The 19,354-nt window shown below is 33.0% G+C and overlaps 2 protein-coding genes across 3 annotated transcripts in view; both read left to right on the plus strand.

Moving 5' to 3' along the window:
• Nucleotides 1-7,693, plus strand: part of LOC124437248 (NACHT, LRR and PYD domains-containing protein 3-like) — a 61,766-nt gene extending 54,073 nt beyond the window's left edge. Inside the window, exon 4 of the mRNA XM_046987242.1 lies at nt 5,587-7,693. Coding sequence (XP_046843198.1) covers nt 5,587-6,961 — 1,375 coding nt within the window. The 3' untranslated portion in view covers nt 6,962-7,693. The remainder of the gene's footprint in view (nt 1-5,586) is intronic.
• Nucleotides 7,694-12,278: 4,585 nt separating this feature from the next.
• Nucleotides 12,279-13,892, plus strand: LOC124437249. Of its 2 annotated transcripts, XR_006945626.1 has the most exons (3): nt 12,279-12,703; nt 13,121-13,675; nt 13,777-13,892. XR_006945626.1 is itself a non-coding variant. In XM_046987243.1 (2 exons), the coding sequence occupies exons 1-2, from the start codon at nt 12,560-12,562 to the stop codon at nt 13,427-13,429; spliced, it is 453 nt and encodes a 150-aa protein (XP_046843199.1). In that variant the 5' UTR covers nt 12,279-12,559; the 3' UTR covers nt 13,430-13,892. The 2 variants fall into 2 exon arrangements, 1 of the variants encoding a protein (XP_046843199.1); XM_046987243.1 differs by having other exon boundaries at nt 13,121-13,892.
• The last annotated feature ends 5,462 nt before the right edge of the window (nt 13,893-19,354 follow it).

Here is a 19,354-nt window from a genome sequence, read left to right on the forward strand (position 1 = left end):
ACAGGGAATCCAATGAATTGTTAAATCAAGACAATGAATTTCATTTGTTTGCTTTGCACTATATATTTTTGCCTCGTGTAAACAAGTCATTAAACATCTTTACAATGCAATGGAATAACCACCCATTGTCCAGTGAGCATGGACAATCACCTTTACAACTTTGGACCAGAGGATTTTACCAAAATGCACTTTCAGATTACAGCACAGTCCAAGAAATGCTACATGAAAACTTAGTTGGCTGTGAATATGGTGTTGATGACAATGAACCGGAGCCTGAAATTCAAACTGCCAACTTTGTAGAGGTACCTAGATCTGCAATAGAGCTAGATGAACACAAACTTCATGAAGTTACTCTAAGATTGAACCCATTGGATGATGATGACAATTATAGCATTTTATTGTATAAACAAGTGCAAAATGAGTTATCAGAAATATTAGACAGACGGCAGTAAATAGTTTTCTTTGCAATGATTGAATTATAACATAATAAAGTCAACCACTTCAGCAATATCAACACAAAACATAACTTATCATAGTAAAAAGTATGCAAATATTTAACTAATCCTGTTTGGAAACCAATTTAGCGAACATAACAAATCTTAGTTCCTTAACTTTTAACAAGAACAGTGCTAAAACAAGTTGAAATGTTTGAGTATCAAAGAAATGTCAAATTTTATATAAACTGCATGAGTCAAATAAAGATCTTAGAAGAAGTTCCTCAAACATAGTTGGGTCTTCATATCCTCTTGGTAGTGCAAGTGACATGGCACAAGTGGAAGAATACCTAGTTTGCCCATCTTCTTGATCGTAAAATGTTATTGTTAAGGAATTTTCAAATCCAGTTGGTGGGATGGACTCTGAACCAGTCGTAAACTGTAACAAATGCTGAAAATGAACAATTATTGATTTTTCTTCAGTCTGGTAGAACATCTCATTGTCTAAAAAATAACACAAATTTTGGCGTAGAATTTCTTCATCAAAAGGTACAGCAATAATGTATCGCTGCAACTGGGCGACTGATGATAATGAAGATTTAAAAACAATTGTGACATAAATGAAATGCACACCTTCAATTTTTTTCAAAACGATTTCCCAACAATATTTTGTTTCATCTTCTTTTATTCTGTTATTACTACCTTTTGGACTCCACTCAATTTCGTATATGGCTTTGAATGATTCTCTAGAAAATTTCTTTGGAATTTCTGTGAACAAATGTTTGAATTCATCAGAATGTGTCTTGATTGTGTCCCAAAGACCTCCGATATCAGTTATTCCCATTTTAAATTGCTCAATTTCAGAAAACACTGTACATAATATAACATAAAACATAAAAGTAAATAATGAAACATGAATTTATTGACATTTCATACCTATAACCTGTAAAATATGTGCTGCTTAACCAGCGACTTCATAATGATATCCCTTTGCTCAAAGCTAGCCAAGTATATTGACGGATATCCTCGGCTGGCTATATTGTCAGCATTTTCTTTGACAAATGAAATGAACTCTTCTTGTGTTTCCAATTGCTTCAGCTTAAGAATGTTTTAATGATTATCAGCTCTAGAATTACTAAAGTGCATCACTACTTGAAATGCAGGAATTTTAAGAGACACTATAAGACAACTTTTCCTTTGAGAGCATAGCTGCTTTTTCATAATCTGGTATGAGTGAAACATCAAAGTCATTTACATCACATGGTGCTTCACACATTAAATCATGCACAGCAGAATTAAGACATCCAAAGCCGGGGACACCTTGCGTCAATGAAACGCAACCAAGCGACCTGCTAACCAATACTGCTTTTCTTCAAGAAGTTTCACATTGTGAGTAAAAATCAGATTACATCCATTGTATCCTTCAAAGAGACCTGAAGATTGAACGATTTCCTGCCTGGCTAGTCTAAAATAGGTACGCTCTTATTGTAAAGGCATAAAAAATTATTCATCGTAATATAGTCAATGCAACACAATCTCACCCACCATCGTGTTGTACAACACCTTACTCGATAACTATTGAATGAAATAGAATGCATTATTTCACCTGAAAAATTCTCTCCGTGGCCCTCCAGCATCTATTGCATCTTCTCCACTGAAATGAATTATCAAATCTTCACAGCAATCAAACCTTTTCGATTTCATGGCGACAAATGCAGTTGCAAGAAGTTTGCTTCGCCTTACAATAATTTCATTTGATGAATTGCTTTTTATACAAATGATGCTATGCTGCTGTAACAGCTTCTTAACATCTATTTTTAATGGCCTGCTTTCTCTAAAATACATTAATTATCAGTATATGATGAGAAAATAATGGTTAAAGCAAAGTTCAAAATATTAGCATCCTAAAACATTGATCAACTTTCAACCAACTTACATGTTTTGACTTGCCTCCAAAGAAACAAAAGCGCATATTGCATGTCTTCCTCTTCTTTGTCATTCACTATTTCCAAATATTTGCCATACGATCTACTCTTGCAACAATAATGCTGAAAATTACCCTAAAATTTTACTATAATTTAGATGAAAACATGGCAAAAGCATCATTACATCATACTATGACTTCTCTCACTAAAAACACGAATTCAACTCAATAGCAAACTACTTGAAAACAAAATTATAGAAACTGCTATAATAAATTACCCAGATGCTATGAAACGTGATGAGCCAAAGATGTTTTCGAATCAATTTGCTCTTGTTTCGCATTATTATCTTCTTTGTCACAGTCTATGACTTCAATACGTGGAGGCATAGATTGCTTAACATCTGACTTTATGTCATTTTTCATTTCAAATGTTGGTGACATTAAGAAATCATCATCACTTGAGTCTTCACTTTTGTCAGCTCTCCATCCTTTTAAACCAGCATTTGGTACTGCCACCAGTGTTCTAACATAAACTGTTCCCTGTTTGGAAATATGCTTCAAAAGTTTTCCCGTGAAAGGCCCATTATTTACTTTAACTATTTGATTGCCAATCGCTCGAACAAACTCAAAATTATTTTCATGAGTAGTTAACCTAGCAAGTTTCTCTTTAATAATTCACGATATTTTGCTCCTGACTTCATCCTCAGTCATTTCATCATCGACTGCCACGGCTGACTCAGCAAAACCATTTGCATAAAGGTACTCCCTAAAACGACCTCGGGGCACAGTCTCCACCTGGGGACCTGTTAGTAAAATAAAGTCCTTGAGCAGGTACTTCAACTTTACTTCAGTTGGTTTTCTTTTTGTATGACTACATGATGAAGATGAAGAGGAGCCATATCGTTTATAGCCTTTCTTTGGTACGTAGTTAGCTTTTGGATTATATCGATAAGTTAATTCACTTTGACGACTAGATGAAGCAGCACTTATGCTTGGAAATAAATTACCAAGAGCTTCCTCTGTTGATATTTTTGAATCTTCTTTCTTCATATTTTCTTCAACAGAACGGTTTTCTTTTATGGCTTTAACCGCCTCGATTAGTTTGTCTATCATTTTGTCCGCCATCTTACAACTTACATCGAAATTCGACAACATGAAGTTTTACAAAAAATTACATGTGGCGTACTGCAGGCAGCAATAAAGTATTAAACTTTTCAGAAGTACTATAATTTTATATCAAACATAGTAATAAATTTGAAATAGAAGTTTCATCTTTAGAAGAAGTATTTTTGTCTGTATCGGCGCGCCATACATACGCATTGCATAATACATATGGCCACGAAAGTTGTTTAGGCCGTCTCGAAACTACTATCAATATCGTGGTCTTCTCCTCTCGATTTTTTTGTAAAAGTATAGGTATAATGTTAAGTTGAGGGAGATCATTAAATAAATATGGTTTCCAACTAATTTTAAATGCGCTAAAAGCCTCAGGATCCAGATGAAAATATTTAAAAGGTTTCGCATACTTTAATTAAATTGAAAAGAAAATTGTTAAATAACTAGATTTCTACATTCAGCCTTGCTCATATGAGATTTTACCTATAGCTAATTCAGTTTCTTGTAAAGGCTTTCTAGATTGCTCATTTGCTGCTGCATTCTCATTGCTCACTGTGTGTGCTCCTGTTACAAACTTATTATGGTGTATACACCAATTCTAAATGTTACGAAATAAAGTAAATGGCTGACTTCAGTCATATTATCTTTTCTCTCTCTCTCCCTCACACGCACACACACATCTTTTCGCGAAAATTTTTATATAAGTGTTATAAACGCAAAAATAGGTTTGCCATTTCTAAATAATTGATATTGTGGGTAGATTCAACAAAAGTCCAACGCCCTCACCCCTTAACTTTGACCCTTCAAGATGAAAACAGAATCTTTGATTCTATGTATCTATCGATAAAATACTGTCTGATTTTGTGAGGGGGGGATTGAGTTCAGTAGCGTAGCAAGCTATGGTGGGCCCTCTGTCAATTAGCCTTTGGTGGTGCCCTAGGCTTTACTAGAAATAGATTAAATAACTGTACATATTAGTTTAATAATAAATTAGAGACTTTATCGTGGTGACAAATCTGAAAATCGTTTTCAAGATAGCAAATACTATGGTGAATGGTAAAAGTAATAAGTTAATAGTTCTTAAAAGAACTGTTTTAAGTAAAGAGTACTAACCTAATAGTTCCAAAAGATATTTTATGAAACTATACGACACGATGCAGTTCGGGAGATTACTCTTCACGTGTCAACGTCTGCTAAATATACTGCTCAATAGTTGTAAAATAAATAATGAATATTGAATAAAATAATATCATAGCATATCGCTCGTATGGTCTGTTGAAAAAACTAATTTGTCTTTTACATTAAAAGTAATTGGCAATTTATAAACGTTACCTTAAGAACTAAACAGTTATTTTGAATATTCAATGTTTTTAATTTACTTAGCTACTGTCGGAAATCGTCCTATCATATTTACAAAAGGCATTGTCAAAGCAGTTTTTACAAAAAAAAACTATGATATTTTTTCATGCTACATTTTCATTGCACATAATCTTCATGCATTTATTCCTAAGTGGGTGGGCAGCAACCCTAAATCACATTTAATAAGGAAAACTATTTTTCAAACAAAAGACGTTTTGACAGTATGAAAATGTCATCGTTATTGCTGATTGATTAGTATTAATGATGGGATTCTTATTTAATTACATTTATTAAATTATTCACATTAAATATGATAAAAAAGAGTTTTATAGGCAGTGGTATAATTGAATATTTAGACCATTGGAGCTTCTCTAATTTTAAGAAATATTAAGTGATCGGTGTTGACAACACTAAAATTTTTTTTTAAACAATAAAGGTGCCTGTAACACGAAATATATTGAACAAAATTTGTTTTTTAAAATTTTACTGGCTACTCTAATCCTTAAATTGTTTATTAAATAATTGCTTCAGATTTTTAGCCCGTTAATTTCAAGCAAAAGAAAACGAGAATTTTTTCATCATATCTGTTTCGAATGCATTTAGCAGATGTAAATTGGGATGTTTAAAACGGGCCTTGAATTATTGCATTGACAAATCAAATTCATATCATGCAACATTAGCTACATAGCCTACGACCTTTTCTTGAACAAAAAAAACCGGCTTCAAAATAATATTTGTGTTTTAAATTTGTAGATTTAAAGATTGGATTTCAAACATGTTTTCCTTCACTGGAGATAAAGTCCTTGGTTTTCTTGGAGTAAAGTGCCTATACGAGTTGCAGGACAAAGATGTCTTGAGGTCAGCTTGCACGGAGTTAGAGAATTTTTCTCAAAAAACGCAGATTGATGGAGTTTCTTTTACGCCTGTTGATTCAAACGCAATGTTTGAATTTCTTTCTGAATGTGAACACATAACACGTCTTTCTTTTCACGATTGCAAGTTTCTTGATAATCATAGCTTTCTTCCTTTAAAAAACTATTTGTTAAATAAGGGAGCGAAAAATTTGATTAGCTTAACTTTTTCTATGAGTGCTTTCGGCAATTATTTTGGGAAGCATCTAAGTGAAGCTTTGACAAGTAAGAATTGCAAACTTACTCAGTTGGTAATGGATCACAATTATATAAGGGGCGAAGGTGCTAAATATCTTATTGAAGCATTAAAAAGTGAGAATTGTAAACTTACTAAGTTGATTATGGATTGCAGCAGTATAGGTGATGAAGGTGCTCAATATCTTAGTAAGGCATTGAAAAGTGGGAATTGTAAACTTACTGAGTTGATAATAAATTACAACAGTATAGGTGAGGAAGGTGCTCAATATTTGAGTAAAGCATTGAAAAGTGGGAATTGTAATCTTACTAAGTTGGAAATGAGCGATAACAACATTGGTGATAAAGGTGCTATATATGTTAGTGAAGCATTGAAAAGTGAGAATTGTAAACTTACTGAGTTGACAATATATCAAAACAGTATAAGTGATGAAGGTGTTCAATATCTTAGTGAAGCATTGAAAAGTGGAAATTGTAAACTTACTGAGTTCTACATGAGAGATAACAGCATTGGTGATAAAGGTGCTAAATATGTTAGTGATGCATTGAAAAGTGAGAATTGTAAACTTACTAGTTTCTTAATACATGAGGGCAATATGGGTCATGAAGGTACTAAATATCTTAGTGAAGCATTGAAAAGTGAGAATTGTAAACTTACTATGTTGGGAATGAGTGGCAGCAATATATGTGATGAAGGTGCCAATTATCTTAGTGAAGCATTAAAAAGTGAGAATTGTAAACTTACGGAATTGCTTATAACGGGTAACAAACTAGGTGATGAAGGTGCTAAATATCTTTGTGAAGCATTGAAAAGTGAGAATTGTGAACTTACTAAATTGTATCTAATGCAAAACAAAATAGGTGACGAAGGTGCTAAATATTTTAGTGAAGCATTGAAAAGTGAGAATTGTGAACTTACTGAATTGTATCTATATCATAACAAAATAGGTGATGAAGGTGCTAAATATCTTCGTGAAACATTGAGAAGTGAGAATTGTAAACTTACTACATTGTATATATAGCAAAACAATGAACGTGATGAAGGTTATAAATAACTTAGCTTGGTGAAGCATTGAAAAGTAAGAATTGTAAACTTACTAAGTTGGTAATGTTTTTTAATAATATAGGTGATGAAGATGCTAAATATCTTAGTGAAGCATTGAAAAGTGAGAAGTGTGAACTTACTGAAAAGTACTTCAACCTGAAACTCGAGCTCAAACTCTTAATGCATATCTATAGCCATTACACTTCCTGATTTAAAAGTCATTTTGCAAACTTTCATATGTTTTATGAAAAACGTTAATTTATTCGTTTTCTTTATAATATTGTTCAATTATTTAATTGTTTTGTTAACCTTACAACATTTACTGAAAGCAGTAGAAAATGTAACAAACAATGATAAACGTCAACGATTTTCTCACTTTTAATTATCTTATGAAATGTAAATAATAAACATGAACAAACGAATGTATTGAGTAAAAAATCCTTTTGAATCAAAATTTTTATAAATGAATTCCCACCATTAACCATATAAACGCAAAGTTGTGATATAAAAAGTATTTAAAGAGCGGAAAGTTTAAAACAAAACCTCTTTTAACGTCTTGTAAGGTCACCATTGTGCAGAAATATAGTTTTTATACATTTCTACCTAAGTGTGACTGACAATAAAATTTTTCTATAAAAGTATTCATCTTTAATATATATCTATTTTATGTACGTATTATATGAAAATCAAAACATTTATAGTGTTTTAATTATTTATCATCAGGTTTTGGTTCGTCAAGATCTGCCGATATTTTCTCATCTTTTTGAAGTTCAATTTGAAGCTTGGTCAACTCTTTCTGTAAAAGGAGAAAATCTAATAATTAAGATATATAGAAACAAGCTTTTTAAGTCATGCTTGTAACTACTTTTTAAATCAAGTATATCAAAAGGAATCTTTTAGAAGTCAATCATCCAAGTAATGATAAAGAAAGATTATGTTCGGTACCTCTTGTTCTTCACATTTCACCTTGTAGTTGTCCACTTGCATTTGCAAAGTGATCTATTTCTTTTTTTTTCAATTATATATTTTGTAGTCAATTTCAATATTCCCAAACAGAGCAATCTTTTAAACAACCAAATAGTTCAGAAAATAAAAAAATTCTCTGTAAACCAAAACAGAATAAAAAATGCAGCTTCTTAAAGATAATCAATAAGCATACTGACCGTTTATAATCCTGACTATTTTCCAAAGCTGTAAAAGGATGCAAAGACCAGTAGCATCCTATACATCAGTATTGCCACTGAAAAGAAAAGATTTTTATTAATGATATGAGCTGGAATGCGCTTTAACCATGTTTATATTTCATCTTTCCAAACACAAAAAAGCAACTGCTACTGAGAGCTTAACATGACTTCCAACAACAAATTTATAAATAAATGCACCTGGGGATTCAAAATAGTGATCAGTTGCACAAAACGACGCATTTTTTAACTTGGAAAAGCTGGGCCACTGCACCAAATATTGTACCACTCGGCGATACGAGAAACATGCCAAGCAGATTACAGCATGTCAATAGATTGAGATAGAATAACATTTATAGCCGTCTATTGCGCCAAACTCACATTACATAGTTTTTTTGAATTAGCTTTATAATGTCTTTGAAATAAAGTCGAAATATTGTTTTAAATCTTGTCTCTTGCTTTCTTAAATCAAATCTTGAGTTTACAAGATGATGTGTTTTATAATTTACTTTGACTTATGCTTTGTAACCATGACACCATCATTGCCAAGTTGAAGAAAGGGATTCACTTGAGGTTCATGTTGAGCTATAACATTGTTAGACAAGTCATGTTCTATGGACGAAAACAAGTCGTCTTGTGACGTAAACTTGATGTCACCAACATACAGTGCAGTGAGCCTTTACAGGATTTTGTAAGGCAGTATGTATGGCTTACAGTTGTATGGCAACAACTTTTTGAAATGTCGTTCATGTATTCTTTTCAAAATGTCGTTCACATCGTCCTTTTGAAATGTCGTTCATGTCTTCTTTTCGAAATGCTGTTCCTGTCAGATGAATAAATGGTCTTGATTTTACGTCAAAAGAATAACCTTAATTGTCTGCTTTCAAACAAAAGCAGGAATGACATAAATAGGTTAAAATCGTCCAATTAGAATATGTTAAAATGAAAGTTACAAAGAGTTAAAATTTTCACTAACTGCAGACTAAATTTTCAAAAAACAAAGCCTTTTTCGGTCATATCAATAGCCCTAGCAAACTTTTGACGTTGCGTCTTATTGTAAATTTTCTCAATAAGAGCATCGTTCTTTAGACACCTAAATCGTATATTTACAGTTCAAGAAGTCAAGTTAACATCAGATCAATCAATCAACAAAAGAGCCTCTCATGGACTTTGTGTTATAATGCAAAATTGATGACTAACATCCAAAATAACGATTGATATACTAAAAAGAAAGGATATCTAAGTGATTTAGAAAGTGTGTGGTAACTAAAGCAAGAGAAGGATACTCTAGTTAATACGTAAACTATCTATTTTTGTTGCGTAACTTATATCTACTGTTTTACCACTTTTGTTCCATGATGTTACCTACATTTAACTATTTTTGCCGGTGACCATTTCTTTATGACTTTACAATAATGTAAGGATGATTATGAACATTATGCAATGTATACATGTTCTGATAAAAAAATAGTTTGACGCCAATTTTGCACGAAAAGATTCGTATGAAAATAAATGATTAGAGAAAAACGCGGTTTCATACGATTTCACAGTTGTGAAAAATTGTAGCAAGCACAGTGTGACCATATATAAATAATTTATTATCAAAACACGCGTTGATCTGCGAAAAGCATTTTTTAAAAAACGTTAGTATTTTCAAAATTTTTATTCTGTTGAAATTCTGAAAAATAAAAATCACGAAATTGGCAACAACGAGGATGCATTTACTTGTAGCAAATCAGAGAACAAATTGACTTAAAGGACAAATTCAACCAATTTTGTAACATGTAACAACAAAAACGTAAATATCTTATCTGTTTGTGAGACTTTCAGTTTAAACAATTGTTCTTTAAACGTTCTATGGTGACCATTTTCCTTTCAATTTTCCTTAAAAAAAACAATTGTTTAAAATCCTTCATGACGACATCAAACATCTCAACTCCAAGACTGCATATAGATACAAGTTTTATCATCTTGTAGGACATTTGGTAAATTACATAAAATATCGTTAACCCATTTGCAGAATTCTCATAAGTTGAGTTTAGTTTTGAGAATCCTAAGAAATATTAAAGTGTACTGGTTTCTTTGGCGTCGTATTTTAAAGACACATACTTTGTAAGTTTTACTGAATTGCTTCCTTTAGCTTCACGTTTAAGTTCCTTTAGTTCAACATTCCCATTCTTTATGGCTTTTTTCATGTCATCAATCTATTTCAATAAACATTATTTGAACTACATAATCTTACTTGTTGACGTATGATATCACGTGTTTATCACATGAGCGTCGAATATCCATAAGCAGGCTTTACCTTTTGCTGAAGATATGACATGGATTGTTCACACATCTTTGGAATGGATCACTATACGAGAGAAAACGAACGTAATGCTTTAAAGTAAATTGCAAACATAGTTAACACACGGTCATAAGTATAATTAACTGTCCTCGCATTTTACTTTTCACAAACATAAATTTTTCTTTCTTAAGGCTTAACACAAATTTTTTATGCAGTCCATGTCCATAACACTACACTTGATGGTAACATAATATGGCGAAAGCTTTCTTTCCGCGATTATAACCCAAGAATCTTGCTGCATGTACGGAAGAACTTGGCACTGAAGCCTTCCATTAGATCTGAGAGATGTTTTTTAATGATGTTCTCTGAGGAAGAACACAGATATTGCGTTAGATTTATTCAATAGATATTTTAAAGATATATTAGGGAATGTTGGATGTAAATCGACAACAAATATTCAAGCAATAGTTTTAAATTTCTCAACTCACAGTCGGCCTATCAAACAGGTCGTCCCGTCAGTTTTCCCTTGATGAAACAATTCTAAATTCTTGAGCACCTACGTATAGAAAGTAAAATAGAATTGCTGAACACTAATTAGAAATAAGTTAGAATCGTAAAACACTTATATGAATTAAATTATAATGGCTAAACACCATTAGAAAGTAAATTAAAATTGCTAAATTTAATTTTTAATTTACACAAAAATATTTTGGAACGTCGTTGGTTTCGTATGAGTTAAAATCGTCAGCTGACAATGAATATACCTTTGTCTTATACGCGCATTTCCTTAGATTTCCAATCATTCCTATATCCTTGACAGATTTGACTAATTAAACCCTACCAAAACATTATAAATCAACATGACATCGCTTGCATCCCAATACATACTTTGGAGTCTTGCATAAATAGAATGTTTAGATTTGGGATTCTGAGTTTGGACTCTAGACAAAGATTTGCGAATTGCTGAGAAAAGTCGCATTTCAGATTATCTTAAATGGATTCATGTAACAGTTTTCTCCACACAACAATATGGAGAGTCAAATCACATAAAATAATAAAAATGGTTGCACATACCTTTAATTTACGCGAGGTTTCAAACAACTGACAATCTTTTTCTCCCTAAACTGTCAAAACTCATACTTTCAAAAAACATCATTCTGCACATCACAAATCAACTATTACATATTCATTACCTTGATCCTTGATGTTGGATTTAACATGACGTACTTGTAACTTCCCTGGATATTCTCGATCCAACATGCTAATCACGTAACCTAATAAATAGATGAGCAATCTCATATTGTAAATTTTTTTTACCAAGATTCAAAGTAGATCCATATACATCCAACAACAACACTGCATGACAATCTATGTCTACATATATCCATAAATTCTCATATACAACGAACTTAATTTGTAAGAAAATGTACTCAGTCAAAAAACAACTATCACACGTTATTATCATGCTGAACTGCTTTTCATAAATTACAGAGCACGAAAACCTTCAAAATCAAGTTATGGATGAAGTAAAAAAAACAACAAAGACAATGGGATAAAAAGCGCTACTTCTTTCATTGTCTAAATTAAAAAAAATCTTATCTTGGATGGTAGACAAATATCCAACCTCTTTTGACACTCTTCTAGTCAACTTTCTTACAACTTATCAAAAATGTCAGTTTACCGCTCAAAATAATTAGGTCACAAAAGATCTTGAGATGCAACACACAGAAAAAATATCATTACCTGAACATAACAAGCATGAATTTCTTTGAAATTACATTTACTGAAGTCTTTAATCGACCCTCGCTCTCGATCCGTCATTTCAGGCCCGTTTACACGGTAATCAATTTTGGCACGGCACTCCAAATTTTAGGTACGCGAACCTGTTTTCTTGAGTGCGGCTCTCCAAATTTTTCTCGTGTAAACGGATAGCAGGCCTAAAATTTAAGGACCGGGTGCCTTGAAATTTTAGCGTGCCGGGACCTCCAAAAGAGGTAGTCTCGGCCCGTCAAAAAAGCGGCACCGTGCCGAGTTTTTAGCTATATCAGCAAAATGAGCAATAATAAGCGCGAAAAGGAAATGGCGGGAATTAAAATAAACAAAGATGGCGGCGACACCAAAATGCATGAAATGGAGTGATGAAAAAACAAGAAGTCTAATAACTCTTTGGTGCGACGAAAATATACAAATTGCATTGGGTAATTCAAAAGGATCCAAAGATAAAAGCAAGGTTTACAAGTCCTTATTGGTAGGCCATTTTATTGTGATATCAGACATATTGTATTAGCTTCGACTGTGAATCGACTCGTATAGATTTTACATACGCTGTGCACTGGCGTTGGTTGAACGTTATTTGGCGGACCATATTCATGTATTCTGCTATGCCAAGCTCTTTTTTTGAAAGTGGTATCCTATTCAAAAGAAATTAGCCAGGCATAGTACAACATATGAATACTGCACCTTTCAATAGTTCATTGATGCCATTGAGGCTGTACGTTTACGTATCTATAACCTTTATTGACAGTGCGTGTTATTGTAAGTTGTTCATTTACAACTTATATTTCGTACATAGTAGGAATAAATTGCCACGAACGCATTACTATTTTGCTTGGTTCAATGCATTATTGTTATTTAAAAAAGGTGCAACATGTTATTCATTTTAAAGGAGCAATTACAAGAAAGAGGCTATGAAGATATTACACTAAAAGAAGTAATTAATAAAATTAAGAAATTGAAGCAAAAATATAAAAGTGAAAAAGACAATGCTAAGAAGAGTGGGAATGGGAGAAAAAAGCCATGGAAATACTTTCAAGAGTTGGATAGATTTTTATCCCAAAGACCTAATGTGACTCCAGTGGTTTTACTTGACATCATGGCTGAGGCTGATAGTCAAAAAAATAGTCAGTCGGACATGTTGAGAGATGATGTTGATGATGAAAATGATGACATCATTAATGGTATTATTTTGAAATGAAATGTTTTCACATTTTGCTTAATGATGATAATATGATCTTGTCACAAAACATTTTTTGCTTTTAATCTTAAAGATTTGTCAGTAAGTATGGTAGAGGTGATAAATCCATCAAAAAATGCCAGACATATGATTATGAAAAAGTTATATATAGTGATGGAGCACACATAACAGAGAATGGATGTATGATGGTATACTGTGAAGAAGAACGATTCTCTTGCCCAAATTGTGACAGTTCAAATGAAACAGGTAATATTTGTATGGAAGACAATTTCTGTTTGTTATTTCATCAAAGCAAGATATGTGCTCCAGCTATCTAGTAATTGTTTTTAAAATTAATTAAACTTTAGTTAATGTGGAAGTAAATCAACAGACTGTAGCTGAGAATCGAGCTATTGAATATGATAAAGGGAATGACAAACCAAAGCCAGACTTAGGAGAAAAGAGTCTTGGAAACACTTACAAACTAGGAAAGAAACAAAAGAAAAAAAGGAGTTCTATTGAAAAGAGCTCGTCAAAATCCGAATCAACCATATCAAACCAAGCAAGTGATCGTGGGTTCATCCATAATGCCCTCGTTCGACGACTGTTAATAGCTATCAAAATCGCATTCATGAAAAAAAGTAGAGATTTACTCCTTGCATCAGTCCATGACTTGCTTTTCAGGAGTTTTTCCGTACGCTTGCGGATATAAATCAACCATACCAAATATTTATTTATTTTATTTAGAATATTGAAAGGCGCCATTTTGAATAAACCGCCAAATTGACGTCATTTACAGCAAAATGACCCGCTAACAATTGGAGTACCCCGAGGAAATTTACGGCCTGTCAAACTGAGAAAATTTGCTCGTGTAAACGCAAATCAAGTGCTATAAAAATGAGTTCGCGTGCCTAAATTTTGGAGTACCGTGCCAAAATTGATTAACGTGTAAACGGGCCTTTCGTTTCTCCAATTTTTAAAGATGCTTTTGTTAAAAATCTTCTTCGACGTGTATTCATGGTCCAACATCTTTGCATAAAATCCTGCCACATGATGAAAAAGAAACTCGAAATAGTAAAGAGATACATCAAAAATGTATCCACGATGGTTTTGTAGGTTTGAGAAAGGGGTGAGAGTGCTCTATTTTGGATTTCAATGGCTACTTGTTGCTGTGGCATTCAAGAGTTTTTTGACCAATTATGTTACATTTTTATTATCGTAGGGATATTTTTAAAAGTATGCTTCATTGAACACCAACCAGTATTGCTTTGCTTAATTGTTTGGTAAATTGGTATTTTGTGCATAAGTAATTGGTAGTCAAACTGTACTTGAGGAGTGCACACCTCTCTCCTAAATCCATATGTAAGATGCATCAGGAACTCAACAGCATTGCTTTCGGATATGAGAAAAGAATGCGGAGTTTGTTTAGTTCATTTTACTTCTAGCAAAAAAAGTTCGAAAAGCATGACCTTAGACACATTTTTTAAGTACAGAGTAACTCGACTTCTCATCGCCATTTACCATGGCGGTTACACTGTTTAAAGTAATATAGCAACAATATATTCTAACCTCTTCACTTTTAAGAAAAAGTTATATTTTCACACCTAAAGAATAAGAACCGAAAATAAACGAATGCTATAAAATGAACTTATATATTTTCAAGTTAAATATTTATCATAAATGTGAATACTATGTTGTAAAGTTATGATCATAAACTCTTTATCTTCGTACTAAAAGTTGACATTATCAGGAAGAGGTTCATACTCCGTTGGAAGTATGACCCCTTGTGTTCTAGTGTGAGCATTGAGTTCTATAAGACCTGGAGGGGAAACGTCAACAAAATTACTATAAATTGTTAGCGCGCGGCCGCGTGGTCCAAAACATGGCGGATTTTGGTGGTCAAAGTCAGCGGAGAGACGCGAGCTCAATAAATAAAAATTTTGTCGCCCACCATGATTGACCACCACGGTTGGTAGTAGAAAAAATATCAAAACTATTTTCCTAACATAAACACTTTTTAAAATTTTATTTATTAAACAATCTGCAAGCTTACATGATTTGCAGATGCTGAAATATCGACAGAAAAGGAAACATTTCATGACTCAGGTAAGTAGCACAGTTGTAGTTATACTATTTTATTTTTAACACGATACTTGAAGAGTATTTTCTGTCCAGTCTTGTTTGTTCTTCACTTTATTGCTCGCCAGACGTGGCGAAGCTGCCAATTTTTATCGAGTTTTGCATCCATCTTGTATCATGACCAAGCTAAACTCTCCTGATTTGAATTAAGTTTACCTCCAAAAAATTGGGCAGAATTTGTTCATATTAATTTTTTAAAGATGATGGGAAAGTTTGCAACAGAGTTGTGTTGAAATTGAATGCAGTGCTATGCAAAGTTAATGAGAACTATGTTATATGCCATATAATAGAAATAACTATTAAACTGCTTGCCTGCTCAATTTGACAGACTGTATAGTGTAGACAATTATAATGGGTTTGAAAAGTTGGATTTATGTAAACAGTTTTAAAGTACAACTTAGCATTTCTGTAAGTGAAGTAATTATTGGTATAGTAAACAGGTTACTACTTCAAAACCAAGATAAAAGAAGTGTGTTGAACAATATGTTAAGATTTGCTCCTACCTTGAAATTTTTGTTCAACAATAGCTTATGATTGTATCATTAATATGCATGAAAAATTAAACATATTGTTGTCTCATCTCACGAAATCCATACTTGGTATGATTCCAGGTGATACACAAATTCACATCAGATGCATTGGTTACAATGAAGCTGATTGTAGAAGAAGCAAAAATAGAAGGCAAAGAAATTCTTTGTGTCTTATGAAGAATTATTACAAATCAATAAAAAGAATTCTTTTAACAAATTGTAAACAAATTTTAATTGCTCATAGTCAAGCAACATAGTCAGAGAAGCAAAGTCTGTCTTCAACCTGTGACCTTTCCAATTATGTTTAGTTTCTTTGTACAAAATACTATTTTTGAGAAACTTGATTTGTAAGTCTTTCATTAATACTTTTTTACCAAGAGATAAAAGAAACAAATTCAAAGGCTTGATGGAAAATACAAAGATTTATCAAGTTGTTGATCATTTAATTCCCAAAAGTTAGTTTCTACAAAAAAATAATTAGTATTGGCAGCTGTAAGTTGTTCAAGCAAAACAGAAGAGTAGTAGTGCTCGAAGGGCATTTTTGAAAAATTATATCTTGTTCTTGATTTACATTACACAATTCCAAAGACTGTAAGTAATGCACAATAATATCTATAGAACTAGATAAATTTCTTCTCTTACACTGTCAATTAACTATTTTGCCTTCATGCAGCAGTAGACAGAGTCTTTTTGTCAGAGAAACCAATGCATTTTAGTTTCCAAATTTGTAATTTCAATGGAAAATTAATGTAGTTCTGTTAAGTAATAGACCCAAGGTTCTGCCAGGCAGTTTACAAAATACAAATTTCCAACCAACATATCATGGTGTTTTGCCTTTTTTTCTTTTTTCTAGCTCTTCTAGTTCTACATAGTTTCTTTATGAGGTTTCAATAAGTTTATCAGGTAATGATAATACATTTATGATACTTATCCATGGTAAATATTCAGTTGACTTATGTCATAGGACTGAAGCAAACATTTTCTCGCTTCCTTAGGAGCACTTTAACACAGATTTATCCAATTGAGCACGAAAAATAGTTGCACCAAACTGTTTACAAACAGTCAAACACACAGAAGCATGAAATAATAGAAACGTTTAACGAGATTGACAGGTCTACTAAAGAATGGCGTTTTGATTTTCACTTTTAAAAGGTTAAAATGTCATAAAATAACTTAAACGTTACAGCCGAATTATGCGTTTCTCTACCGTCGATTTTCTTTACTTTGATGTGTGTGTGTACTGTGTTTTTCACGTAATTCTGAAGCATTATTTTCACATGATATGCTGTCGGTGTTGTATTAGCTGTTTTTTTCTCACTTGTTGTCGTTCACATAAACAGCACTAGAAATCAGGAGGGAGTGAATGTTAAAAAAAAATTAAAATGGAAGTTTTGACCACCCAAATCCGCCATTACCGCCATAATTTTGACCACGGGGTCCAGGCCCATTTCTCCTTCAGGTCTTATAGAACTCAATGAGCATTTTATACCTTCCGGATGTTTTTCCTCCTCCCACCTGCAGCAAAAAAGCACGAGTTGAGGTGAGAGCAGTACACTGTAAAATTAACTGGAACGTTAACTCTAATACTTGGGCTAAAGTCCATTTTGAAGCAACCTTTTTATCTGCGTTTATAGGCAAATTAACTAATCTCGTGGAATAAAACTTATTATGGCCATTTCTGCCACTGTATTTTATGTATATCGTTGTTTATTTTCGAAATAGTATCATGGAACTTCTAAAAACGCAGAAAAACTAGCATCAGTCTTGGCTTCAAAGATGGCGGAGGAGTTAGTGTTCCGGTTAATATTACAGATCACTAGGTAAGAGTCGTCCCCAGTATTCTCACGCATTTTGAAAACTTTGACTTACCATTTCCAAAATTTCTCAGTCTTCTTTTCTTTTTTCTTCTATAATGGAAACGCACATGAGTAACAACTCCTTACCACAAAAGAAAGTCTTAAACATAGTTATACCGTTTTCACAGTTTCTGTTCCTTTCTTTGTCGTTTCTTTACTTGTTCTAGTCGTCTTCTGCTTCTTCTTGTCCGGGCCATCTTTAACACCAACATCAGATTTCTTCTTTGTTTTTTTTCAGCAGCGAATGGTTCAAATTTGCAACCAATTGATAAACATTACAAGAGAAAGGAAAAACGTAATCGCTGATCTAATACCACTGACTGGCAATCATCTTCGTCCTCTTCGTCATTTGAGCCTTTTCGTTTTCTTTGGTTGACAGATTGCTTTTTTGGCAAACCAATCTTCGTCCTGAATACCAAAAAATCTTTAAAACTAAATGGTATGGAGAAAAAAACATTGGAAAAAGCTTTTGTTATACAAACCTTAAAGATTTTTTGACATAAATGAAAAAAGAAAATAAAAGGAAATGAGAGACGGCATAAAAACCAATCAAAACTCAAAGTGCCCCTCCCCCCGGAACCTTCATGCCATTGAACTGACAACATAACTTGACAGCAAGACATTGCGTAGACATTGCTGAGCATACATGGAAGTTGTATTCAAATCAATGCTTTATTCATTCAACTTTTTAAGCTGTCGGACTTGTGTTCAGAATTATGAATTCCGGGTTCAGTTTTTGTTTTTTTTTTTCACGCTTAAATCAGTTTTACTCGATTTAAGTTTCAATATCTTAAAGATTCCCGAATTTGTGTTCCTCGTCTTTTCCTGTCGGTTCAACTTCGGAATTTTCTCGGATTTCGGGGTGATGTTTGACGGTTTTCTCTTTTTATTTTTTTCACTTTTTTCACGGATTTACCATCTGCATTTTTCATTGGTAAATTTACATGATCGCTACCGTTCCTAATCAAAGAAAGGTCACAGCAATGAACACAACAATGAAAGTATACAATGCTGATTCATCAAAAACTTTAGCACGCTTGTCATGTGAGTAGCAGCGTGGTACGAGACATCTTTAACTGTAAGGGAAGAGGGCAGTGCAAAGCGCAAATTTTACTGCATGAGGAGGAACGCGATGTACTTCAAACACATTTGCTGAAATTTAATGTTCAGTTGGTGTAATATCATGCTTAATGAAATGATTACATGTAAAATGCTTTAAAGTAAATAGTTTGAACCCGAGAGCATCGTTACATGTTTGTAAACGTAGGACTCTAGTAACCTGGACGATCTCTAGAAACAAAACTTATCTTGGGAAAATGAGACAACATTATTTACAATGAAAAATCAGTATATTAGTTCAAATACTATACAAAAATCGTAACATTACTGACCAATTTTGCGCTTCACAGATCGCCCCTCCT

The sequence above is a fragment of the Xenia sp. Carnegie-2017 genome, unplaced genomic scaffold, assembly GCF_021976095.1.
Source record: "Xenia sp. Carnegie-2017 unplaced genomic scaffold, XeniaSp_v1 HiC_scaffold_16, whole genome shotgun sequence".
NCBI classification, from domain to species: Eukaryota; Metazoa; Cnidaria; class Anthozoa; order Malacalcyonacea; family Xeniidae; genus Xenia; species Xenia sp. Carnegie-2017.

Coding starts and splice junctions, on each gene's coding strand:
- LOC124437249 (XM_046987243.1), top strand. CDS start 12,560: ATGGCGGCGACACCAAAATGCATGAAATGGAGTGATGAAAAAACAAGA. Junction 12,704..13,120: donor AGGTTTACAAGTCCTTATTG/GTAGGCCATTTT, acceptor TTCATTTTAAAG/GAGCAATTACAAGAAAGAGG.